At 37.7% G+C, this 26533-nt stretch overlaps 1 protein-coding gene across 2 annotated transcripts in view; it reads left to right on the top strand.

The window, feature by feature from the left end:
- TBCD (tubulin folding cofactor D) overlaps positions 1–26533 on the top strand; it is a 129570-nt gene that overhangs the window by 57731 nt on the left and 45306 nt on the right. For both annotated transcript variants that reach the window (XM_037409815.1, XM_037409824.1), the window contains exons 16-23: positions 5786–5843; positions 11383–11412; positions 14864–14949; positions 18752–18832; positions 19601–19674; positions 20605–20722; positions 22216–22276; positions 23800–23822. In XM_037409815.1, coding sequence (XP_037265712.1) covers positions 5786–5843; positions 11383–11412; positions 14864–14949; positions 18752–18832; positions 19601–19674; positions 20605–20722; positions 22216–22276; positions 23800–23822 — 531 coding nt within the window. The remainder of the gene's footprint in view (positions 1–5785; positions 5844–11382; positions 11413–14863; positions 14950–18751; positions 18833–19600; positions 19675–20604; positions 20723–22215; positions 22277–23799; positions 23823–26533) is intronic.

The following is a 26533-nucleotide window of genomic DNA, read 5'->3' as shown; positions in this document are numbered from 1 at the left end:
TCTTGAAACAAAGTACATAATATCCACTGTGAGCTGAATTACACAGCAAAAACATCTGCCTATACAGGAATATAAAGTATTAGATTCTTACAGAAAAATAATGAATTGTTTACCAGAAAGGAAAATACTACCTCCTTAAAAAAAATGCACCGAGTGTTTGCTTTGTCCTGGTGCTAGAATTGGCAGAGGGTTTAATCCTTCATTCATGGTCCTTAGCACTGCTGTTTACCTGGCCGGAGGAGCACAGGTAATGCTGAACTGGGAGCGTAAGGAGCTGGTTGCTACACTCAGACTCGAAAGGCGAGGTGGTCATTGTGGCAGAGTAGGCGCCCTGGGTGTAACTAGAAGTTGTTGAGGTAAACAGTGAGCTGCTTCGTGTCTTCCTACTTCATGTCATGGCCTTTGGCACATGATGTCGTTTTGGCACATCTTGTTGGGAAACTCACTTGGGTACCAAAATACAGTACTATGCTATAAACTGGGTCCTGCCCCACAGCCCGTTCAGACTGGGGTCCAGTAGTCACAAATTAAAGCAGAGGGGTAATTTGGTGGTGAGGTTTATTTTTCCTTTTCTTGCTTGCAAAGTTGTATCATCGTGTAATGGAAAGACGTTGTTTTCTGTGTTTTCAGTAGTCAAGAGACATAAATAATTCACTTTTGACTAGTGAAAAATCCCCTTAAACTGGATAAAATCGATTTTTTTAAAAGTAAAATTTATGGCAATGTTTTAAAAGAAATATCTGTCTCCATATTCAGTGATAGCTGTTTCTTCTCTGCTTTCTTGTGAATGTTCTGTTATTAAGTGATAGAATTGTCAGAATACTGAAGTTACAGGCTTTAGATTGGTATAGATCATAAATCAGCCCTTTCTGACCTTACTACTCTTCTTTTAAGGAAAAAAAAAAAAACCCAACCAGAAAAAAGTTAGAGAACACTTGTTAGAAATATTCACCTGAGAGTATTTCTAATAGTACCTGTTCGTATTTTTACACACCGGTACTTTTTCCCTATCCATATTTCAAAAAGATACACTTAGTCAGATTTGTTTATTTATTTTTTAAAGTCTCGTTAAACTAGTTTCTGAAAGCTTGCTTGATCTGTTCAAACTATAGGACCATAAAAAGAAAAGTCTTGGCAAAGTAGATGAAACTTGACGTTTATTGCAGGAGATAACCTTACTGCGATTTGAAATGCATGTATTGAAGTCGCCATTCAAGCATATATTTATAAAAGCACCGCCAGACTGAGACCTTTTTCTCTCCCAGTCTCTACGTGCATGCTTTCTTTTTAAGCCTACCTATGGGGAAAGTTAAGCATAATTTAATAACTTGGAAATACAGGTAATTTGATTCCTGCCCCCTTGGGTGTGGAAGTTACTGTCTGTAAAGCGGCAGGTGCACATTAAGAAGCTGAGTTGTTTTGTTTAAAACCTAAACAAAAAAATAAAAAGGAAAACACACTGCTATTCTATTATACAATTACAGTGATTAAATTGTTGCTGGCTATCTTAACTATTTGGAGCTGTTGCGTAGTCAGAATGTAGTTTCATTTATCTGTCATTCAGTGGTGTAGGTAATCAATAAATGAATCATTATTTAGAAAGATCTAATTGCTATCTCCCGTTCAGCAGAATACTAATACAAATAGCGCGTACAGTGTGGGAGAGCCGGCGCTTTGCCTTCCCTGCGGTGCTGTGTTGTTTTTGAAGGGGGGGGGGGGGGGGGGAAGGAAGGTGTGGCTATGGGTGAGTGATGTAGCTTGCTCCAGGGCAAGATTGTCCTGCAGAATTGGGGAAATCTGAAGCATTGCTCTGAGCTACATCTTGTGCCATGATGAAATATTGAGAATAGCTTTCTTCTTGTATGTACGTGAACGTTGCCTTCAGAGGAGGGTTGTGTGCGGACTGTGTCTCGCACTTGTGTAAAGTTAGCTCCTGCAGGGGCACCACATGCCTTATATTTTTTAATTTATTTTTTTTTTAGTAGCAGCACTTGTAACTCCTGTTCTAAGCATTTTTCTGATCACTCTTTTCTACTTGTTTAGTTCTTATACTTCCATCATTTTACCCCAGAACGCTGGGATTAGAGTACCACACTGAGCCCTGTAGGCTGTTGGGTGGCTGGCAGAAAGTGTTAAGAGCTTGGTGTCAGCTGGGCTGGAGGGAGTGTGGAAGTACGCAGTGTAGAAGTGGGAATAGTTACTGCATTTCTTCTTTTCTTCAGACCACCTGCTTCCCTAGATTAATACGAGGAATTAAATCTGAGGCTGTAGTCCTGAAGGGCTTTTTTCCCTAGCAGTGCTGGCTGAGGAGGCACCTTTGCTTGCTGCTGCAGCTGAGCGTTGCACAGCTGCATGTTATAAAGTGAATGGGAGTGGCTTTTTTTTTTTTTTTTTTTTTTTAACCTAGCAATAGAAAAACTAATCGCACCTAGATCTGTTTTCATCATCCAGGTCACTGCATAGCTGTTCCAGTTGGGTACTGGCATGACTGAAGAGGTGTGGAAAGGGCTGTGTGCAGCAGCTGTCTCAACAGACGCGGGTCTGACTCTGGTCTCGCCTCCGTTTTTTAACTTGCCTGTATTGTTCAAAACTGTTTTGCTTTTGATGATTGTTATGCCTTCCCTTCCCTAATGTATAGTCAGGAGGAGAGTTTTCTGTCCTGTTACAAGTTAGGCTTTTCCCTTTTTTGGGCTCAGGAAGGAAATTTTGGTTTTGTGCCAAATTGGCAAGAGGTTTGAGAGTTTCTTTCTTTCTTGCCGCAGCTTCAGGGTGGTATGCTTGAGTTAATGGTAGCAAATTCTCCGAGGTTAGCAGTACGATGAGCTTCTTGCTGCTTGTGACTAGTATAGACTAGAAGTGCCTGCTACAGGTGATAAAGGAAATTCAGATTTATTGTCTGGTACACCTGGGTAACTTGGTATTTCTGTGTTCTGATGTCTCTCACCTGTCTGGCCTTTGCTCTCTGCTGCTTTCTGCCTTGTCGGGGGAAGGTAATGAGATCCGTGCTGGGCTGGGGGAGTGAGGAGCCGCTAACATGCTCTGAGTCCTTTTAACTTTCCCTAGCGCCAGTTAAGTGAGTACTTGGGGGAGAGGGGAAGGGACAGGGAAGAAAGAGAGAGTTATTAGTTGACTGATAGAATTGCAACTTGCTTTTTAAAGTCCATTTGTGTTTATTGTACACTTAACTGCTTGTCGTGCAAACAGGCTAAATATACCTCAAGGAACTACAGAAGGTGTTTCATAGAGACTGCAAGATGCAAAGCTGTTCTTTGCTCTACCTGTTGCTAGTCAGGTGTGGTACGTTTTAGGCAAGTCAAGACATGATTCTTCAACCAGCTTAAAAAAAATATCCCACTTTGTTTGACATAAACAGTTTCTTTATGTTAGGAAATCCTGGTGGAGTATCACATAAACTCCCACGACAAAGCAGACAGGTGAAGACACCTTAGACATGTTTCATCTTACGCATGTTGCTTTCCTTGCTAATCCCTGTGTTACGGCAGACTGTGCTGCGTTTTCAAATGGGAATTAACTTGAAAAAATTATTTGTGTAGTTTGATAAGTTTAAAATGCTTTATTAAAAGGATTAACATAAACCAGCAGCTGTGGCATGACTTATGAATATAATGGGACTATGGGGGCAATGACAAAATTCCTGGGTTTTTTGTTTTGTTTTTCTAAACATGGTACTCGGTTGCAGCGCTGAATAACTCAGGTGGCATCACATAGAGAGTATGTTGTTCTGCTGGTTTAACTTACACAGGTTTGTCTTCAGGTAACAGAAGAATAAGAAAAAATGGAAACGTAAAATTTGATGATAAGGTGAACTCTTGTTGTGTATAATAACCTGAAACTGGTTTCCATTATATTTAGTCAACCACATTTTAAGTCTAAATATGAAATTCAGATAGCAGTATTTATATGCCAGTGATGGTTTTCTAACATCTCCAGTTTGAAAAGACTTCATAATCTTCCAAATCAATATGTTAATATTTAATACGTAGGTCCTTACACTCATCCCTCAGTGTCCCTTTTAGGTCACTCTTGGACACAGGACAGGATTTTGGTCTGCCCCAGCACGGCTCTTCTGAAGTACGCTGTGACTGCAGGGTACCTCGGGCGCAGTGCGGGCGGTGCTCTGCGTTCTGAGCTTCTGGGCTCACTGAGGGGGTTTTGTCTGTTGGGTTTTTCTTTTTGTTTTCTCAGAAGAGATCAATATGGAAATATTGCATAACTGGCAAAATAATGTTTTATCTTATAGTCCATGTAATTGGAAAAGTTGGGAAGAAATTTGCTTCTTTTTGCTTTCCAGGATGGTTTTCACCCAGTTACCTCATTTTGAATGTTTTCTTCTATAACTGAAAAATTTATGGGAGCTATTCGTATCATTAAAACAATATACTTCTTAAGTATCCTCTTAAAATTAAGTTTCTCTCTGTGCCAGAGAAGAAAATAAGCAAGCTTGGTGTGACAGTGATGTATTTGGTCCAGTACTTTTTCAACAGTTTGCCACTTCTGCTTCCTAAGGGAATGCTTCCTAAAAATTTGCTCTTCCAGTCACTGTCGTTTGGGTGACTTCCTTTTGTCATGTAATGACCTGATGTCTTTGTGGCAGAGAGAGGAATTGCTGACGCAGGTACAATTAAGAAAGCATTAACTGTCTTTAGAACGATTTATTGGGGTTTATTTTAATTTCTTCTTGCTTTCTGTCTCTTGTTTTCCTCAATGGAGATAAACTGAAATTACAGAGGCAACATTGATTGTGCATTTCAGCGAATTTTAATAACACATTATTTCTCACTGTAGGAAACTGATAGCCACTACTCAGGGAAGCTCGATATTATCAGTGTAATTAATATCTTTATGCTAAAGCAAAGCTATCTGGGATTTACTTTTCAGCCAGTATTTATTTCCTGGTTTGCCTGGAGTCAATAAATAACGTAATGAAGAGTTGCAGAGTTTGAAAGGAATAATTTTCTGCTTAAATGATTCTCCTGAAGTGATGTTTATTTGTCACTGAAGTTAATTGAATGCTGGAGGTGGATTTCTAAAGCTGTAGACTTCCTGCGCTGGGATATATTTTCTCTCTTCTGCTGCACAGCACATTTCTGACAGGCAGTTCTTTTGAGGTAGAAGAATTAAGCTGCGCAGGGTTACCAGACCTCATCACAAAGGAGCAGTTTCATATAATCATGTCTCTGTATCTACATGTCACCTTTTAAAAAAACCTGCTTTGCAATTTATCGTGCAGGCCTCTGTTTAGCAGGATTTACATATTGTTTTCTGATTTTTGTTACTTCCAGGATGTGATTGTTCTTGTAGAGATTGCTGCAAGTTTCTGTGGCTTAACTTTTAGTTTTGCTTAAGCCTTACCTCAGGCTTGCTGTGCATTTGGCTATTGAGAAACCGTATTTCCAAGTTTGAATTTAAAACTGTGTTGTACGAGTCTCACATTAGAGATGGTAGTTATATCCGAGTTTTAAACTCCTTCTACATTAAACATAAAAAACCTTTCTATGCAGTTCAATGTATTTGCATACTCCTTATGCTTTGATACAGTAGGATGGTGATTGTCTCTTTATGCTATGGAAAGGCCACAGCAAACTAGAGAAACAAGGAAGTACACGGTTATTTTAACGCAAATTTTAATTTAGGCTTGTATTTATATATAATAAGCTCTGTAGAGGAAATGTTGCATGTTTTGCTTGGAAGTCGAAATGTTGAAATGGTGTGACACATTTCTTCTCATATTTTGGTACTAATACTCAATATTTTATTTCCTCAGTGCATTGGTTATTACTGCAGTATTTGACCGTGATGTTAATTGCAGAAGAGCTGCTTCTGTAAGTTATCACATTCTAGCTTATATGTTTCTGTTATTCTATGATTGTTTTAATTTAATAATTTGTAGACTTAGCTCTGTAGAACTGTGCTATGTAAACAGTATATTGTTTTTTGAGCAAAAAGGTGGTTTTTTAGATCTTTAGAAGTATGATGTGACTTTAGATTTTAAATTCTATAATCCATACATCCACATTTCGATTTATGGCTACAGTTCACAATCTGCTGTATTGTTGTCATGATGGTTAAGATAAAGTATCTTAAGAAAGAGCTATTTAGCATTTTATAGTATCAAAGATGAAAGGGTCGTACGAAATATACAAACACTGTATCTTTTTCAAGCCACCAAGCTGGTGAGTTTTGTGAAGTTACACTTTTCTAATTGTTCATCGACTGTTATATTGTAATTGTGGTAAGTTGGAAATTTCCAAAATAATTTTTCCTTTAAACGTTTTCTCAGTTATTGTATAAAACTTCTTCTGTAAGACTGGGAATTTTTAGAAGGTGGTGGTAAATCTGTTAGGCAGATACTGCTATCTGGTTAACAGGACTGACTCCTGAGTATAGTCTGTTGAGCCCTTTGGTAGAAAATATTTATGCTATTGAGAACTGAAAGGAATGAGTGATTGTTCTTAGAAGGAGGGAGTTTATGAAGGAGAGGCTATAGAACTTGAGAAGAAGAAAGAATGGACATCTTTGAGAATTTAAGTTAGTGTGTTGTATACATTGAACTTGCTTTCTTAAAAAAAAAAAGTTTTCTGTTTCAACAGATAAATTCTCTTATGGAAATATAAAAAGCCCACCTTATTATTATATTAATTCAAAACAGGACCAAACAATGTCTGTCAAAGAACCAGGTGTCTCTATTACTGAGAATGCATTTAACAAGCAAAAAAAAAGAAGAAAAAAAGAAAAAAAGGCAGTCTTTGCAACATGCAAATTAATTAACAGGTCTGTCTTATTTTTTGACTGAAATTTTGAAAGCTAATGGATTTATAACATAAGGAGGATTTCTCAGGGATACCTGGATAGCATCCTTACTTTTTTCTAGCCACACCTCTGCTTGAGAGTTTAAGCTGTTGAATGAAGCTGCAGCGTAATTGCTGGGGAAGTGAGTCAGTCGCTTGTGTAATCGTATCACAAATTGCTTTGTCTAAATAGGTTAAAACCAAAGCATGGAAGCTACAATGCTGTGGATCACCAAGTACTGATACAACATGTTCTTTGCATACTGTACAACTAATGAATATGGGCAATGCTACTTTTCCCCAGACTTCAACTCCTAAATTTTAGAAACTGCAGAATTTGTTATTCTTGGTTGATTTAAGTCACCTTATTCAAATAAAATCTGTAGAGGAGAACAAAGGTAGCTTTGCTTTCCTGCAAACTGCACAAGCCATTAAGGAGTATAGATGGTGAAAAGTAAGATATTTATTTGCTCTATAGGAATTGTCCTAAGATTCACTGGCAATATATATAAAGAAGAGAATTCTTTTTAACATGATTGCCGCTACAAATGCACTCCTTACCTTTAGTAGCTTGATCTAATTGTCTTGTGTAATCTTCATTATGTTTCTATGCTTAAACATAAATGATCGTTTGACCATGAAATATGGTGCTAAACCAGATACATTTATTAATGCTCCAAGCTTAGTGCAGATTGTGCTTCTGTATTTCAAATGAGTGCAAACTACAGTATGTTTTCTTCTTGCTTTTCTACTTTAAACCAAGCGATCAAAAACAGTCTGCAATTCAGTTATCTTCAGTCAAATTAATTCTTCCATTAATACATTCTGATTTAGAGCTGGTCAAACATTGGAATTGCTGTTTTGATGGATAGTTAAGGAAGTACTGAACCCTTTTTTTCTCATTTTAGAAAGTCAGGCAAAGAAATATTTCATGTTCACCAGGCATTACTACATTTTTGAAGAAAAATATCTGGGAGTCCTAAGTATTCCCAATGATTGCTACAGTTAGATACTTATTTAAATAACTAACATGTTTTACTAGATTTTCCATCTATTACAATATGCAATATATTCTGATGTAGAACACCAATGAAACAAAATAGCATATAGAGATATTTTGAACCCTGAGGTTAGAGTGAATAAAACAAGACTGTTCTTTTGAAGCTCCAAAAGCATATTGAGCTGACTTCTGCAGCTCTTTCATGAATAATCATTCTAAGGAATAATCACGTGAATAAGTGATCTCGGATTGGGCTCCTTTGAGCTCTGACATCTTAGAGAAGATTTTTTATTCCTCTTGGTTGGCTGATAGTTTCTAAAATCATGATTTAGAGAATGTTTTAATATTTTTTCGGGTTCTTGGGGAAAGCAAAGTGTTCAGGTTACAAGGCTACTTGGTCATCCTGGTTCTGATATCAAGGAATTGTGAAGTTAAGGCCTTTGCATCCAGTTTTTCCATCTCCAGAAGAGGATTGTATGAAAAATTAGTATTACAAAACAATTGAAGTATTTGGCATCTTTAGGAACTGGCAGTTGTTTGAAAGTGTGATTGAAATAGTAAAATATTCAGTTAGTGAAAATCTCTTTATTATGAAGAAAAATCTTTTGTGAAACATTAAAAAAATGCTAAAGGAAAAAGGATTTCTATGAACAGTAGGAAATTGCCTTTTCACTTGGATGAACAATATGCTTGATTATTTTCATATTTCTGTTCTACTTTCTCTGATAAAGCTTTAACAGAATAATATTATGGGGATGGTTTTCCTTGTAACTTTTTCTGTTCAACAAACTCGTTCCAACCCAGGAAAAACACATTTTTGTTGCTAAAATTGGGATTAGATGCTGTTCTAGAATTTAAATAGTCAGTGTGTTTAAATTGTCACAATTAAGTGTCTCCTGTGTTTAAATTGTCACAGCTGGAATGTGCATTGTCAACAAAGCCTTCTTAAATCTGTGGTAAAGTTTTCCAAATATAGCTCTAAACACTCTAGGGTTCTGTTTTTATGTTCCTTTGAGGGCTTTTTCTGTTTTTGTTTGAATATCTTGGTTTTCATTGTAAATTTCCCATTAACTAGCTGAAGACTTATTTGCAGAAGCACCTTTTAGTGTTTGGTTGTTGGGTTGTTTTTTTTTGTTTTTTTTTTTAATGCTCAGCAGTGCAGAAGCTGAGAGAGGTTCATGGTGATACATACAGACCTCCCTCAACCTAAGCAACCAGCTGTGAAACAAGCTGCCATACAGTTTTAGTCTGCAACTGGAAAATTTTCTAGCTACTGAGCTATGTATACAGGAATTTACTATTTTTCTTCATACTTTTATGAATTGTAAATTCATAACACAAGTGTGAGAATCTATACCAAACTGATTATTTTTCTCCAAGCTTATTAAATTGAAATCATTGACAAATATATTTATAGTAAGGCAATACTAATATCTATCTTTGTAAGCAGCGGTTAAAGTTACATGTTTTTTATAGATAAAGTAATCGGGTATAAATTAACATGTAAATTAGACATTTAGAACACATCAGATTAATGCTAAGTATTTTTGCCATGCTGCTGGACTGTTTTGTAGATCTTTATGATTGTCTTTCTAAGTTAAAAAATGAAATGGTGATACAGTGGTGGAATTTTAAAATTCCTACATTTGGTAAACAAAACATGTGAAATCTTTAGGTACAACAGCTTTTGTGCTGCCACATTCTATATAGGCCCCTATACATCTTTTTCAGGTGATTTTGCCACAGTGTATTTCAGTCCTAGGCCTATGGATGTGTTCTAAGTGGAATAAAATCCTCACTGGATTGAGACCAGATTTACATTGTTTGGGTATCAAATTTTCTGATTTAAAAAGAAAAAAATAAAAAGGAAGAAAAAGGCTTTACAGATTTTGTACCATTAAGACACTTGTCTGAGCAGTGCAGTTTTAAAAGAAACTGTAAAGCTGTGATTTAAATGTTAAATCCCTTGGACATGATAGCTGAGAGCATCATCCTTGCTGAAATGTCCCTATGCTGAGCAAAAGGGTCTCCATAGCTGGAAGGGGGATCTAAAGGTGATGTGCAAGCGAGAAGGGAAATGATGCAGGGTGACATGGGGCAACGTCCCAGCAGATCCCGGCTGGGAGCGGCTGTTGGTGGGGAAGCAGAGTGGAAAAAAAGCCGTGTCAGAAGCTGGGCTCCAGCGTACAATAAAGAGCAAGTGCAGGGCATTGCTACAGCACGTTCCTGTTCTGGAAGCCTGCGTTATGTGTTGCCCAAGGGTGTACCTGCGCCGCTGCCGCCGCGGAAGCTAGCCCATGCAGCTGTACCCGGGGCAATCCTAACCGGGTTAGCCCAGGGGCACTGCAGCAGCAGGCTGCAGTGCAGGCAGGCTGAGGTGGGCTGAGGTGGGCTCCACAGCCCGCCAGGGTGCTGGGTGAGTGCTTTGGAGTCAGCCGGTGCTACGTGTCCCACAATGGAGAGGCTGCGAGCAGGAGCTGAACTAGCCCGGGCACGTCTACGGGAACTGGAGTCATTATCCAGATCAGACATAACCTCAGCAACGCACCAAGGGGCTCCTGCTCCACCTGCGTGCCGGGAGTGCTTGTCCGTACGGAGGGGCCGGTACCCTGCTGAGCTGGGTTCACCCTCTGTTGTTACAGGTGGATTACCACATGCACACTGTATTTATGTAGGAAGTACAGAAGCTCTGTGTGTCAAAATTCTTGTGGCGTTTTCAGTAAAGATTGGAACTTCCCCCTGTATGTTACATTATCAAATGTCAGGTGACAAGTGCTGTCCGTTGCTGGAGGTCTCTGTAGATAGAGCAATAGTGATGTTCTCTCCTCTCTGAAAATACTTAATGTTTTCCAAAGTTCTTATCAGTACTTATGATTGTATACCCTTTCAAGGAACAAAAAATAACTGGCTTTTTTTTCGGAGAAAATTTGAGTGGGGAGCAGGGAGTTAAGTAGGTTTTATTCTGTATGCCATACAAGTAGAGAGATTAACTTTATGGTTATATTTGTTGCATTTTGCAAGATTTTGAGTTTGTTTAATGCAAAACACAAGAAACATACATGAATTTTGTTTTCAGGTTTTGTCATTGGAGTGTTTCAGTGTGCTTTCAGATGTGTATCTTTTAAATAAGTATTGCAGTCCCAATATTGCAGTCCCAATATTTTTTTGTCTGAAGTTTCCTTAAGAATCAGCCTTTGCCTACTATTGGCAATTTGTGTTGACATGGTCAGACAAAAGCGAGCTGTCTCAATTTCTGTTGTCTACAGGTATTGACTTTCAATTCCAGTGCGAAGCCTTGTGTCACTACTCAAAAGCACTCTTGTGGGTGTGACTAGTTTAATGAACTTGCATTCTTAAACTGCTGTCATGCAACATACAGCTTTAAGAACACCAGAACCATAGAGACGCTGAAACAAAAAAGCCCTGTGGGCCTGTTCTACTGACAAAGCTTACTTTATTTAAAAGAGAAAAGCCATGGGTCATTTATATTGTTGTGTGTTTTGAATTCATGATCTGGTGTTTATCAAAAAGCAAACCTGACTCGTTTTGGTATGTTTGTTCTCTGTTCCTTAGGCTGCCTTCCAGGAGAATGTTGGGAGACAGGTACGGTAACTTTCCTGAATCTTCATTCATTAGTGCCTTGGAGGCTACTGTAAACGTGTAGTGCCTAAAATCAAAATTAGATGCTGTGGCTTCAGAGAAATTGAGTAAAAGGTTGTCACAAAATAATTATTTTCATTATCAGCAAACAAGTTATTGTAAAAAAATTTTTCTGAAATGTGAGTTTTATTATAGTGCTCTAGTTTTGGAAGAAAATGAACTTTCTGGTGATTTTTAGTCATTCTGAAAAACAAAATCAGTATGTATGACTGCCATTATACACCTTGCAAACAGCAATGCTCTTAAAGCAGGAAAAGTCAATTTTTCTGTTATTTTTTTGTTTCATTGACTTTCTAGTTTTTAATAGAACAGCTGAAGTGCACAATCTTTGCTGTGGTTGGTGATACAACAGTGAATTAGGTTCAGAGTCTTCAACTCAGTGTTTGGTTTTGCCTGTTGTACCATGATGTACCATCCAGACATTTTGAGATACCTGTTACTTTGGGAGATACCCGAGTGCTTGGAAAAAGAGTAATGTGGTAGGTTTCTGTGTAACTTGGCAACATTTAAGTAGTTAAAATGCTCAGACAACTTTGATTAGCAACCTTGGAGGAGAAGTAAATAGGGTAAGGACTTGTATTTCAAAGTTTCCTGGTTTCTCATCTGGAATATACAACTTGGGGGGTGGGGTGCGGTGGTGGGAAGGGTGGGTGGGTGGTCCAGCTAGTGAATTCTTCTGACAGTGGGGCATGTGAGCATGATTAAAGCAAATTTTGTTATCAATCAGCCATTCTTTGAGGGACCTTTGTTAAAACGTTGTCTGTCTTTCACTGATTTCATTCCTGAAGGTCTCTGTGTTATGAGCTGGGTATTACTCCTTTAGCACTGAGGGTATTAAGCAACGTGTTGGTGGCTGGTGTGTGTATTTCTAGAAAGAATTAGGTTAATAGCATGGAAAGGGTGCAAGGAGACTAGGAGGAAGAGGGTAGGTATTTTTGGTGTCCTGACCCAGCTAGGTCTGTGATAAGTAGAAGCCAGCGTGATTCTTGCCTGGGTCTGTAGTTAGTGCCCTGGAGAGGCTGGTTAGTCATTGCACAGCAGCCCAGCCTGGATACACTTGGGAATGAAGTAAACACCTTACTGTGACTTCAGTTCCAGGTGACAGAGGGCTCCTGGGTGCTGCTGGTTTAGAAATCCTTCTGTGTAGCAAAAATTTGGTGGAGTTTTTTAATTTCTTAATCAGAGGAGTACAGTCTGTGTTAGTTAACAACCAGAAAGTTTCCTTATTGACTCTGCTTTGACCCGTGATTCAAATTTGTCAGTGTTGGTAGAACACACAACAATTTTAGCTTATACGTTGGCACATGAAGGAGAAGTTTGCGGTGAAATAGTCGGTTTTCATGGCATTAAGAACACTTTGGGACTCCAGCTGGTTCCTGCAGAAGTTCAGAAGTCCTAGTTACTGAACCATTCCTTACCGCCTAGGAAAATGGTTACTTAATCAGCGGATACACCCTCTGTAGTTCTTTCCCTGGATGTAGTATGTTGAAAGAGACACCCTTTCTCTGAATTGGAAGGAGCTAAAACATATTCTTCATCTGAAGTATGCTGATATTGACTAGGTGGAGAAAAAAGTCAACCTTGCTTACTTTCTGGTTCCTGCCCGCTTCACCTTTGCAATTCAGCATGCCCTGAGTCCAAGAGCTTGCCTTTGTGGCCTCGGAAAAAGAAACCGTTGTAGCTTACACTTCATGGAAATGCGAACTTTGAAAAATACGAATTTTTTAAAAAGTTTAGGTCACAAAAATGCACATACTTGTGATTAACTAAACTTTGATGTTGGAGAAGTAAGTTTTCAGTGTTCTGGCAGAATAGAAGCTGTTGGCTGTTCCTTGGAAGCCCGCCTCTGCCACTGTCTGTGATCTCTGTACTCATGAACTTGGTCTCAGGAATTTTGCTGTCTCACTGACATGCAGTGTGGCACCGTGACCTTCGGTGAGATGGCATCAAATCGGCACACTGACAGTCAAGTAATAAATAGCAAGGTCCAACTGGCAGCTAGAGTTGAAAATTTTTTAGCCCTGATTTTCCTTATGTAATACATTCGTGTGGATACATTCTTACATATTTCATTGTATGTCTTGGTGTTTGGCCACAAATCATACTGAGGCGTTTCTCCTGTGTACATTCTTCTCCCTAATCAGTGTTTCACTAGTTTTTGGAGAGTGTTCATTTCACCTTTGAGTTATTGGTGCTTCCAGGTAGTCTCTTGGATAAGCCACGAATATTGTGTCTGTCCTTCTTGGTTTGCTGAGGTTCCAGGCCTTGTTTTTTTGGACTGTTGGTGTTATGCTTCCCAGAAGAAGACCTCTGCAGTAGCTCATAGCTTCCCACTGCTTGCAGTATATACTTCTTTAATTATTCAGGCTTAGATCTAGAGATATTTTCCACTATTTTTGCATGACTATATTCTAATGTAGAAGGGATGAGTGAGCTGTAAACAAACAAAACTGTATCATATCCAGAACCTGTACTTCCACATAGCCCTATTGCTTAAATATCATGTGATTGTCCCTTTTGTAGGTGAGCGTAGTGTCTTTCAGTTGGCTGTTTTCCATTTGGACTTAATTATGGCTTGTGGAGTCTTTGCTGCCTCTTCCATTCCAAAACACAGCTTTGATGCATGGTAGTATGTTAAATCAGCCATAGCCAATCGGAATTCTGAATATCTGACTTGTATTGCTTATATAAGAAGGCAAATTTTTAGATGGCAATTGCATATTTAGAAAGATAATTTGTCTTCTAAAAACAGAAATTTTTGAGCGCTGATGTCAGAAGTGTGATGCTTCTGTAGGATTCAGTGTTTCAGGCTTTGCTGGGAACCAGTGTTATTTTCAAAAACAAACCAACCCAATTCTTTTAGTTCATTAACAATTCATTTTAAATATAAACAAACAGAAGTAATTGAACTCCCATGTGTTCTACATGTGATGCATTTCTTGGTGCCTAAATCTCTAATTTTATACTTCATAAAAATCACAGCAGATACTTGTTCCTTCACATAAACTAAAACCATGTTTACATTTATCTAAACTTTCTTGTAGAAAAATAATTTTTTGTGTACATACATAGCCATGCATTCACCAAATACATATTTGGATATGACTTGAAGGTAAGATAGCTATTGCATAGTTTATTACCTGCTGCTATTTATTTTGACTGATTATCATTGACTCATAAGTGAAGCTAGGTATTTTACTGTTTCTATATCCGATACCCTTTATATCTTTGATACAAGTGATTTTACTATAAATTAGAAATGAAACTGTATTTTTTCAGTGCTTGGTGAGTAGTAGTAGATTTGTTTTCAATAATGTTGCCTATTTGGAAAGTATTTTCCGTTTCAAGATAATAAATTCTTGGGTTTTTCCCTCTTCCCTATGCTGCTTCGTAGGGCACCTTTCCACATGGCATAGACATTCTAACTGCAGCTGATTATTTCGCTGTTGGTAACAGAGTTAACTGTTATCTGACTATAAGGTAAGTTTCTAAGCATTAGTTTTCTTAAACATGAGTGACCCCTTTTACATAAGGAAATATATGTCTGATTGTTTCACCTTACTGAACATTATGTTTATTACTGTTGTTTCCGAATAAATTAAAATTTGTTTTTTCTTATTGCTGCATCAAACCGCTTGTTATGTGTAAGACACAGTGAAAATGTGACCATGATTTCCTTGTCTGTGTGGAGGATGCAGCCAAGAGGCAGTATTCACAGGTGTCACGGAACTGTGTGAGCTGGTCTTAGATAAGAGTGGGGGATTTTGAAGTGCTGTAGTAAAAGGAGAGGCTGTTATGATGGCAGACAGACTCTGATGTGTGTAAAAAAAAAAAAAAAAATAAACTAAAGCCCATTTTAAAAAAGACTTTGCACAAGTTGTTGAATTTGTCATTTGTGCATAGACCTTTAACTTGAGTGGCTGTATTTCTCATAGCTCAGTAAAAATCTAACCACAGTATGCAGTTGCATTTGAAAAATCTGATCACTGCAGGATGGAGTCTGCAAAGACTGTAATGGGAAATACCGAAACTAGTGTGGTGATGCTATAAATCAGTAGCTTGTCTTGGAATACTGTCTTCTGTTCTGGTCAGCTATCGGAAAACACAATAATGCTGAAGTCAGGGGAATTCAGAGGCAAGCTGGGTGCGCAGGATGACTAAAACAAAAGATTGCACTTCGTCATTAGAAGATGAAAAAGACTCAAGGCTGGGTTCGAGCTTTAGTTGTCTAAGACAGTCTAGCCTAGGTGTCTAGCCTCTCTCCGTAGCCAATGCAAAGAGACAGGCACCTACAGAAGGTGATTCAGATCATTTTAAGATAGGTCAGATAAATTGCACTATGGAGTTGCACGTTGCTCAGAAACCAGCAGGTTAGGAAGGCTTGAAAAGGTTATATTCTTGGGGAACAGAAACAGCAAACAGATGTGATGGTGTATGCCATTGCCAGCTTTGTGACTTCCAATGAGCAGTTTTTTGAGAAAATTTGCACTGGAACCCTCTATCCTCTCCTCGACTATTACTTTTTTTTAATTATTATTATTAATGTCTTCACCTCCATATTGTTCCTTTTGTGCATAATCATTTCAGGCTGTACATATGTTTACCTTTTACCTACTGTCATTCCTTCTGGGGTCCACACCCTCCTCCTACGTTGATGCCCAGAGCTCCCGCCTACTGAGTTGAGGTGGGGAGACGCGGTGGCCTGGTATTCGATGCTGCTCTAGATTCATGTAACATCCATGGGATTTTTGTAACTCTGGCTTTTTGTACTACTAGAAAATCGAAAATATTCAAAATTGACAAAGCAGTTTCTGTTTTCTCTCTTTTTATAATTTTGGTTTGAAGACTAATATTCTACTTACTTTTTGAGAGCTGAATTATTAATATATTATTTATTTTCAAATGCTCATTTATTACTCCTTTTCATTGTGATTTCCAGGGTTTTTGTAGGAACATTACTTATCAGAGTGGAAGTATTTTTGCTGTTGATTTTTCTTCCACTCTTATGCCTGCCTTTAAATTGTGCAACAGAAAGAATAAATTTGTGCATTCTTTATAACTAGTTTTATGCACTTAGCGTGATCCCTTGAAACCATGTTCAGTGTTATTAATCCAGCTCTTTGTAAAGTATTTGTCATCTCATTCATTATTTTACTTTTAAATGTCTTTACCATTTTGCTCTTCAAGCAGGATGTCATTATTGGGGTCAATACTTAAGTATTTCCGTATTTTTTTCTGAGTAACATCGAAGGAGAAGTACATAAGCATGTATTTGGCTGCACAGAAAACAGATGTCATTATGATGTGGTAGGAAGAATGGGCCTTTCTGATTGGTATGCCTTAAGGTGGTGTAACTGTTTATGTAGCTGGAAAAAGCTGCTTGAGGTTCATATGCCAGATCTAGAATCTTTAGCTGCCCTTCCCCCACCCAGACAAAACAGTCCTGGGACACTTTGTATGCCAGCACAGTGCCGCTATGTGAAAGGGAGCTGTGCGGGTGTGAAGGTTGGTAAGCTAGATTCCTCAGAGCAATAAAAGCTTGAAAAAAATGTATCAATTTCTACTGCTGAACTTCGTTTTCATTAATAAATGTCGGTATATTCTTGTAGAGAAGCAGTATCATATATATATATGATACATATATGTGTGCGTGTATAAATAGTTGCTTATATCCTTTTAAATCTGAATAGTTTTATGCAAGTTTTTCAAGCTGGATGCCTTTTTGAAACTTCTTGCTCGTGTTCTTTGGAGGATTCAGCTCAAATATCATAACTATTTCTGAGGATGGAAGGCAGAGGAAACCCGTTTTGTGTGAACAGGGAGTAAAGAATTTATGTAATTACAGGAGTTCTGGGCTTGTTAAAGCAGAGTTAAGGGAGAAACTTCTTAATCTAAGTAAAGTGGGATACAAAAATCTTACCATCAACATTATCAGGAAGGCTAGACTTGTATCCAAGGCTATGTGCATTACTCAGTAGGGTAAAAGAGATGAGGACTGTAGTTAAAGCTACAGACATCGACCAAGAGATCAAGTTTGATGACCTGGGCAAGGATGTTCCCAGTAAAATGGCTGGAAAGAATGGTGAGTGCTAGAACTAGCACCCAAAAAACAGCTACGAAGAAGAGACCTCAAACACGGCATGGGAAGCGTGTCTATTATTGTACGGTCTTCCAGAACAGGGAAAGGAAACAGAGAGTAATGAATTCTATCGTTTCTCAACTGGTTGTTGATGCCAGCAAAACCAACTGTGTAATCCTCCTCTAGGGCTCGCAGCAGCAGTAGGTAGTACTTGTGTATCCTGTATTGGCTCAAGGGGCTGAGGTCGGTGCTGTGGATTTCAGGATTCCTAGTCTTCTGATGAATTGCAGAGATTACCAGTATGGTAATATGCAACACTATTTGGGTTTTGTCTTTGTTTTGCTTCTAATTACGCACACATGTATTAATGGAACACTATTATGGTTGTAAAGTTAATCACTCAAAAGATATGAAAAGGTGAAATTAAGGTAATCTGTGTGTCCTTAATTTTGTCCCTTTATGCATGCCGTTTTGACACAAACACGTTGTACTGATTGTTTAGCTTTCCAAGATTATTTAACATACATCAGATATACTGAAAAAACATTTCACTTTTGTTGACCTTAACTTTCAGTAGTTGATGCTTCTGAAGATTGGAAAGCAAGCATGGCTGTAAAGTTAGATAATTATGCAGGCTACCTAGAAAATTAATTCTGGTGTTCCCTTACCTCTTAGCCTTGACTTTGTAGCTTGGACATTTTTGTCAGAATCGACTTTTTGTGTATGCTTGATTTTTAAAAAGGACAAATTAAAAGCTAGTATTCGGTTTGGGACCATTGTATTTTTGAAGTTGTAGCATGTTTCTGTAACTTGATTTTACTTTGTACTGTGGATTACATCATTGATATGTTTCTCTAATCTGAAATAATTAAGTTAATATATACACATCTAGATTTTATAGAATGAAACAATGGGAATTAAATATTTATTTTTCCTTTTTATTGCTATCAAGCTTTTTGTACGTATAGTGTTTTTTATAAAAAATCTGAAATTTTTACAGAAGTGATTTAATTTTTTCAATAATCGTAAAATATTTCCGATTGTGTTATTTCATTCAGCTGCATCTCATATAGGAGAAGGCATATTTCAGTAATTTTTTTGGTTGCTTTAGAACTGGAGGTTTTAAATCGTTGGAGTAGCTTGTTTAAAGTGCATGCAGATGTTGATTCTTGTACTCTGTCTACATGAACATTTCTTTTGCAGTGTGTATATTGCTGGCTTTCCTGAGTATACACAGCCAATGATTGATCATTTAGTTAACATGAAGATTAACCACTGGGATAGGTAAGTTCATAAAGTCTGAATATGAATATCCACAAGTGACTATTCTGCATATCATGCTTTCCCATATTATTTTTGTAATTTTTACTTACACTAGAGTTTGCAATAGCATTTGACTGAAGGAAACTGGGCAAGTAGTAGCTGATGTTATCTATACCTCCCTAGCATACTGTCACTTAAAACATGTTTATGAATTTTGTCTTTTTGCCATGACCTCAATCTGTTAATAGATTAATAAAACACATTTATATGGTATATAGTGTATGTGAGGGGTAAACACCATCACCATACAATTATCATAATTGAAGTAGATTTCATGCATAGAGATGGTGCTTAGTCATATTCAGTGTTCATGAAGATTAAAATATGTATAACACAAATGAGATTATATCAGTGCTGATAATAGTTTGCATCATGAGAAATAATAATAGTTTACTGTAGTGTCCCTGCCAATGCATAGAATGAGCCCTCAGGTTCTACCATCCACACTTATGTTTTTCTTTGTCTCTTTCAGCAATAAGTTCTATTCATATAGCTAAAAGCTAGCTGTAGGCTGTCTGTTTGGTCCGTGGGTTTGTGTTGTTGGCTTTTTTTGGGGTGGGGGGAAGCATAGGATGGACAGAGAATACTGTATTTTTGCATATTGCTGAGGTCTTTATTTTGGTTGGAGGTAGAAGACCCTTCCTGATGTTACTTTTTTTCCAATACGTTAGTTACTTCTACTAAATTGCTAACTCCCAAAAATCCAAAAATGCTTTTTTATATCTTCAGTGTTATTCGAGAACTTTCAACCAAAGCTCTGCATAACCTTACTCCACGGGCTCCTGAATACATGGCAAATGTGGGTAGGTAACACGTCAGTTCCGCATAGCATGCCATACCAACATTCCAGCTTATGTAGCAAAAATGTACTAAGAAGATTTAAATGTGCTCCATGACTTAATAAAAACTAAGACTTTACCTGCAACTTAATACAGCATAGAGACACTAATGGCTTTACCAGTCTTCAGATTTTATGCAAAAATTATAAAATACTGCCAGATCTTTTTTTATCTGGGGAGTGGACTTTAGTTATCCAGCTATGCTGGACCCTACCAGTTCCGAGACAAATAAATGGGTGTAGCTCTGTTGCAACTCTTCAGGCAGCTATCCCTCGGATTCCTAGCTTTAGCTTTGTTGATATGGCTTTGATGTCATAAAGGGTGAGGGGATCTGTTTTGTCTTGTCCGGTCTGACATCTTCAGAAGAATTCCTTTTTGACTGCTGTGTGTGTAATCAAACGCTCCCTGGCATGGATTCCGGATCCTTTGCTCAGCCCGTCCAAGGTTCTGAGGCTGGACTAGCTGCTCTTTGGTCTGGCTGAAAGGCAGCAGCTGACACCCAGCGGGCTGTAGGTACGGATCTTGCTGAGGCTCCTTGTAGCGGTCCGGGGAGATGCACGGCACATGGAAGTGCAATTCCATGGAAGTACAAGCTTCATTTCCCTTACCGCTCAGCCAGCCCAGTGCCTAACAGCAAGTATGTTACTTTATTTACGTCAAACAGGGAGGTAGTTGAGCGGACAAAATGTCTTGTTGTGGTTTAGTATGCTTTGTCAGTATTTACTTATATTTTTAAAACTTGGTTTTCATATAATGGACAGGATATATTGGCCTAACTTCGCAGAAATGGTTTTCCCGTATTATTTCTAGGCAGACGTCATTACATTTAGAACTATGATCTGTCACTATGCTTTGATTTTTTTTAAAAAATAATAATTATTTGATCTCTTTCAGTGTTGCCAAGACTTCTGCCTTTATCAGTGGGCACAGATCTGCATACACGCCATGGGGCAATTCTTGCCTGCGCTGAGATCACCCATGCACTGTGTAAATTAGCAGAAGAGAATAACAGGTATAAATGCAAGATTATCTTGACTATAAATTTTCCTTTCAAGTCTCGTCTATTGAAAGCTTCCTGAGTATAATTATGGAACTCTCCATCTTACTGAACTTCTTTTCCATTGAATTTTTGTTTGTTTTGATCAGTCATGCCAAACCTTCACGTTTTATTCAATGATGCTATAAACTTTAGTCTGAATTCATCATCAGGAAAGTGAGATCGTTTGCTGCCTTACTTGAAAGAGTTCAAAGTTACCATTTAAATATAGATTAACCCCCCTTTCCCAATTAAGTATGCTGTCATCCTGGTGAGGGGGACAGTCTTTTATCTTCAGTGTTAGAGAAGTACCTCCTCAAGCAGCTTGTTGAGTTGGACTGATTTAATTGTTGCTGCTGAATGCTGGTCCAGATATATATGTGTGTGTGCGTGTATGTATACATAGGGAGAGAGAGAGAGATACATATGGGTGTATGTGTGTGTACACAAACACATACTACATATAGGAGATGTAGCCAGAGTAGTTGGCAGAATTATTTGGAGATGTCTTTGCTTTGATGTTGTGATTAAAGAAATGAGTCATTCAACTTTCTTTCACAAGAATCACATGTGAAAAATGGTTGAAAACCTTTATTGCAAAAACTGCAATTTGAAAGTTGTGTTAGCAGTAGAATTTTATACTAGCATGACTTAAATTGGAATGAGCAGCTGTTTAAGATCGAGGCAGTGGAAAGTAAGGCTCCAGTGTGCAAACTTCACTGAAAATAAATACAGTTCTGCAGGAGTCATAGATACGTGTACCTTGAAGAAAGGTATTGTAAGGAAACAGACAGACTTTCAGGGTAATTTTTGTCTAAAAGTTGGATAATTACTCTCTGGTTAATCTTTTTTATTTTACTTCTGAGAACATTCTGATGCAGTCATACAAAGGTATCTAAAGCGGTGACATCTAACAAATCTGATGTTGTCATTGTTTGTACAAGCTGAATATACGGAGATGAATTAAAATAATAGATACCAAAGTGTGCACTGATTTTTATCGCTTTAATTATTGACAAACAAGAATTGTATTTACCAATAGTGTCTATTAAAAGAATTTGTGTTAATCTTAGATTTCCTTTTTCAAGTAAGTTGGAAAGCTAGAGAAAAAGAGGCAGAGCGTTTTTAGGAGTAGGAAATATTTGAAATTAGTGGAAAAATTGCAGAAATGTTGGAGTCCAGAAATACAACTGAGCTGAGAAGTGTATTTGGTATATTACTGGTTATAATGCTGTTAGTAAGTGACACTAAATTTTTAGAGTCCTTTAAGAATGAGCTTGCTACATGATAAGGAAAGAACTTACGTTATTATGTTTGCTGAACTATTTAGAATTAAATATTGCATGTTTATGTTGAGCATAATTTGGAAACCAAATGATTGTTTTTCTGTTTGCAAGTACAATGAAGTCAGAAGAAAAATTATAGCAAAATTAGGAAACCAGTCTTAAACATTTTGTATACCTTTGCAGATCTGTAACATACTATTTCAATGAAAAGTCATTGGAGGGACTTAAGCAAATCCATCAAGAGGTTTGTATCAAGTATAAATGTATATTTTTACCTGGAATGTTGTATTATTTTAAACAAACAATTAAGACAGCTGTTCTCCACCTTCCTCTTCCCTTTGCCAAAAGTAAACAATCTCACAAATACAAATTCGGAGATGCATTCCAGACTGCCTGATAGCCTTGCCCACGTGTCTTACTCCAATATAATTTTGTATTTGGTCCCTTTGTGTTCTGCCAGCTTCATGGCTAAGCCACTTTCTCTGCTGCTGTCAGTTACACTTCTGAAATACTGCGTGTGGTTTTGCTTTGTCTTCCTTTCGCCTTCAGTTTCTTCTCCCTTTCTGTACATACTGACTGGCCTTGCAGATAGATGTATGGCTATTGCCTTAATGTGACCATGCTCGAGAGATCTAGTGATTCCATTCTTTTTTTTATATTTTACTTTATTGGGATTTTGTTGCTAAATCCTCGCATCCGTAATTTACCAGTTTATAGATCTTGAAAATCATATTCTGTATTTCATCTGATCCATTGTCTTTATTTCTCCTTATGACAAATGAAGTCTTTGTCCTGCTCATAGCAGTTTCAAGTGCTTCTGTGGAGATAATTTTGCCTGACTTGTCCCTTTAATTTTAAGTCATCCTGCGTTCTTTGTTTTTTTTTTCTTTTGGCTCCTATTTCTTTCCCTTATGGAACAGACAGTACTCCAGCGTTCAGGCTCCTCCTGGTTTTCTGCAGTATCTGTAGTGGCTTTTAGTCCCAGTTCTGATGTGCTAAAGCTGTCAGGCTTCACCATTTAGCCGTTACGCTTTAAAGTATGTAGGTGCTTGCTCAATTCTGTGCATAGGTGAAACCTTCTGCCACAGGTTGAAAAAGCATCTCTCTCTCCTTCAGTTTTCCTACGCTAAAATGCCTGAAAGCTTCCTCAGCAGTAGCTGTACTGTTACAGTGGCCTTATTTTGCTGTGATACTTTCCAGTTTCTGCTGTTGTCTGTTGTTATAAATAATCTGCAAATTTGGTGTAAACTCTTTTTTAAAAATCTGGGGGTTTGGGGGGTTTGGTGTTTTTACTACATAGAAATTTGATAACCTTTGATACAGTTTTTTTAAGATGGCCTATAATTTAAAATGAGATAATACTTTTTCAGTCACATTTGAACTTTTGTGCAAGTTTTTTTCTGTTTAATCTGTAGCTAACAAAGTTGTATTCAGACAATGCAGTATATCATCATTTTAAAAAGGGCCAGCTGTGGAAAGTAAATGTATTTTAAAAAGCCAAACTAGCTTCCAGGGTATGTGCAGGAGCAGCTAGGATTTGGAATTAAGAGAATTTATGGATGTGTTAAATTGATTTTCTTTTGAATACAAAATTCATATGGATGTAGAGAGCTTTTCTTGTAAAGATTTACCTTTTGAATTTTATTGATAAAATAATCCGGTGTTGCCTAGCTCACAGTGTGTAGATGTTGGATACAGGGAGGGAAAATGGAAACACTTGCATGAAACTCTGCTAACATGAATGTTTTTTGCTTCCTCCCCCCCCAGCTTTGCAGTCGTCAGTTGTACAGGTGAGAAAATGGATGCAAAAATTATAATTTTTTGTATTGGAAATTATCAATTAGAGGTAATGTGAACAGTAGGGTCTTGGTGGGATTTTTGGTTTGCACAAGTTAGTTGCAGCTGCTATGGACTGCCGGTCCCTCACGGTTCCCCCAGATGCAAGCACGTGCGTTCCTTCGGCTTTGCCTGCCTGTTGCAGAGGCTGGTGCCGTTCTGTAGTGGTTGTGGTGTCTGGAGGGCACGACGCACAGGCAGGTCAGGTTAACGAGAAAGTGGTAAGTACTGGTCTCGGTATTGTGATAGAGACAGTTAAAGGAAAGAATGTGGAACAGAATGTGCTTGCTAATCCGTGGCTTCAGCAGTGTGTAATGGATTTCTTTCCCATTATTCATCTCTACTGTAGTACTTGCGTGGTTCAAACAGGTCTATAGAAATGACCTTTAATAAGTTAATGAGTCCAAAATTTATTTATTTTTTAAAGGAGCTTCTATCTAAATTCTAGAATTACTTTCTTCATCCTGTGTAATGAGTAGGCCAGGAGGATTACGAAAGGCTCAATGCGATTTTTCAACCCTTGGCGCCAAAGAAAATGTAAATGAGTTTTCACTGAGTTGGTTTTAATTTCCTATTTATTGAAGCTTCCAGGAAGTAAAAGCAATTTGCCTAAGTAACTGTTAAGTAAATGTGAATTAAAACTGGTATATGAGTTAAGAGGTTCTTCCTAAATTTCAGGAAATCAAAACATAACGATTGACTTGTATTCCCTAATGATTGTATGTGTGAGCGAGGGTCTTTTTCTGCTTTAACTGACAAATTCTTTGAGCTTTTGAGTGGTTTAGTTCACTTCTTTGAACTAAAAATAGTTCTGAAAACAGTAAATATTAGTAGGTTTTGTGTAATTAATGGCAGTTCAAAGAATTTCTGTGTAAGTTTTTGTATCCTGAAACTATGTGAAAAAATGTTGAAATTTACTTTTTGAGGGTTGTACATACTGATGTGAAACTTCCATTCCAAAGGTAGCTTGTACTGGTGGATGGTTCTAATGCTGATACTGTATATTAGTGTCTTTGTGGGTGGCTCTCTTGGCTCCCATAAATTCTTTAATGTCAGGGTGGAGCTTGGGTGTAATTTGTTTTTGTCATAATGTGCACTTCTTGCACTTAATGGTATTTATAAGATGCCTACAGAAATGTTTTCATTCTAGATAAGACTTGTAATTCAACTCCAAGCACAATTGATTCACTACTGTTTACTCTAATACTTAGGCTGAGACAGAGCTGTCTAATATAATCCATATTTTAAAATATTGGTATGCATGAAACATTTTAAAATAGGACAAGAAAAATAAACTAGGTTATAAAAACAAACCAGCAATTTGAGTATTGCTGGGCAAGCATTTAGTGAAACAAGCCAAACTTGTTTCATGATGAGTAATTATTGCACATAATATTCCAAAGATTTCCATTTGAGAAATTGCTACCGGGAATTTTCGGTGTAACAACATCTTGTAGGAATGTTGAAAACCTGTGTGTTTTATTTGTGTTACTAGTTTTCAGACTGCATTAACAAAAAGCATCAAGCCACATGTCTCAACTGTTTATTAGATATTTTGCTTTCACTTCTGGCAACAAAGTAGCTGTCTTTTTGTGGGTCACATGGATTTTAGTGCTTTGGTCGAGCTTCTTTCAGACATTGTGTTGGCCTGTGAGAAAGGAAAAGGAAGTGTGAAAATGCTGCAATGCTTTTTTTCCCCCCTTTTAAGAGTTGTAATTTATAAAATTTAAGTTGGAAAATGTGTCCTGGGTTTCTTGATTGTCTAATGCTCTAGGATTCCATTGAATCCATAAGTACCTCAAGTAAAAAAAGATGAAGCCAAAATGCTGTAATGGAGACCTTCATATAACTCGCCATCTTACTTTATTTAGCAGCTCTTGTAATCTTTTTAACCTGAGTTTGAATGATGGCCATGAATTATCCTTCAGACAGGACACAGTCCAAGTTTTGAGCTATACTGCACAGTCTCTCAATTTTGACTATGCTTGAAGCAATCAAATTTGTTTATTCTAATTGAGAAAATCCTGTCCTCTACTGTAATAACATTTTTTTTAAAAATGCAAGTATCTTTCTGTCTTCCTGTGTGTAAGTCCTTTACCGGGTTTACCATAGCACGCCGAAAAAGGGGAATGCAAGTCCAGGCACATCAGTATGTACTTCCTTCCATTAGTCTGGATTCTGACACATTTGATGCACCAGTTTGTCTTGAGGAGCTAGTTGGTTTGAGCATTTGCATGTGCACTTCCAGGTGAGCATTGCGCAGTGAGCCTGATTTTCTGTATTAAATGGGCACTAGTTAGAGCAAGTCCTATGCAAACCATGCCACTTAGAGTATTCCTCCATTGTGCCTCTTTTGTGCTATACGGGTTCTAGAGTTCTAAAAATTGAGCTATATTTTCTTTGCTTTAAACATGACTTCTGTATATAAAAACCCAAGACAAAAACTTGTGGCATCTGTTGCCTTAAGCTGTCTTAGTTTGGGACTGGAAGTCAGCCTGCCGCTTTAAACGTGGTGTTAATGATCAGCCCGATTTGTATTATGCTTCCACTGAACCAGCACAGTTAGTACCTTTTTTTTTTTTTTTTTTTTTTTTTTTGTAGCAGGTACATTTCTGTAGTGCATCTAAGACCTTGTGCTAGTTCTCAGTACGAAAAGTTGTCAAGA

This window comes from Falco rusticolus, chromosome 1 (assembly GCF_015220075.1).
Source record: "Falco rusticolus isolate bFalRus1 chromosome 1, bFalRus1.pri, whole genome shotgun sequence".
NCBI lineage: Eukaryota > Metazoa > Chordata > Aves > Falconiformes > Falconidae > Falco > Falco rusticolus.
This window is presented reverse-complemented; position numbering and strand designations above follow the sequence as displayed.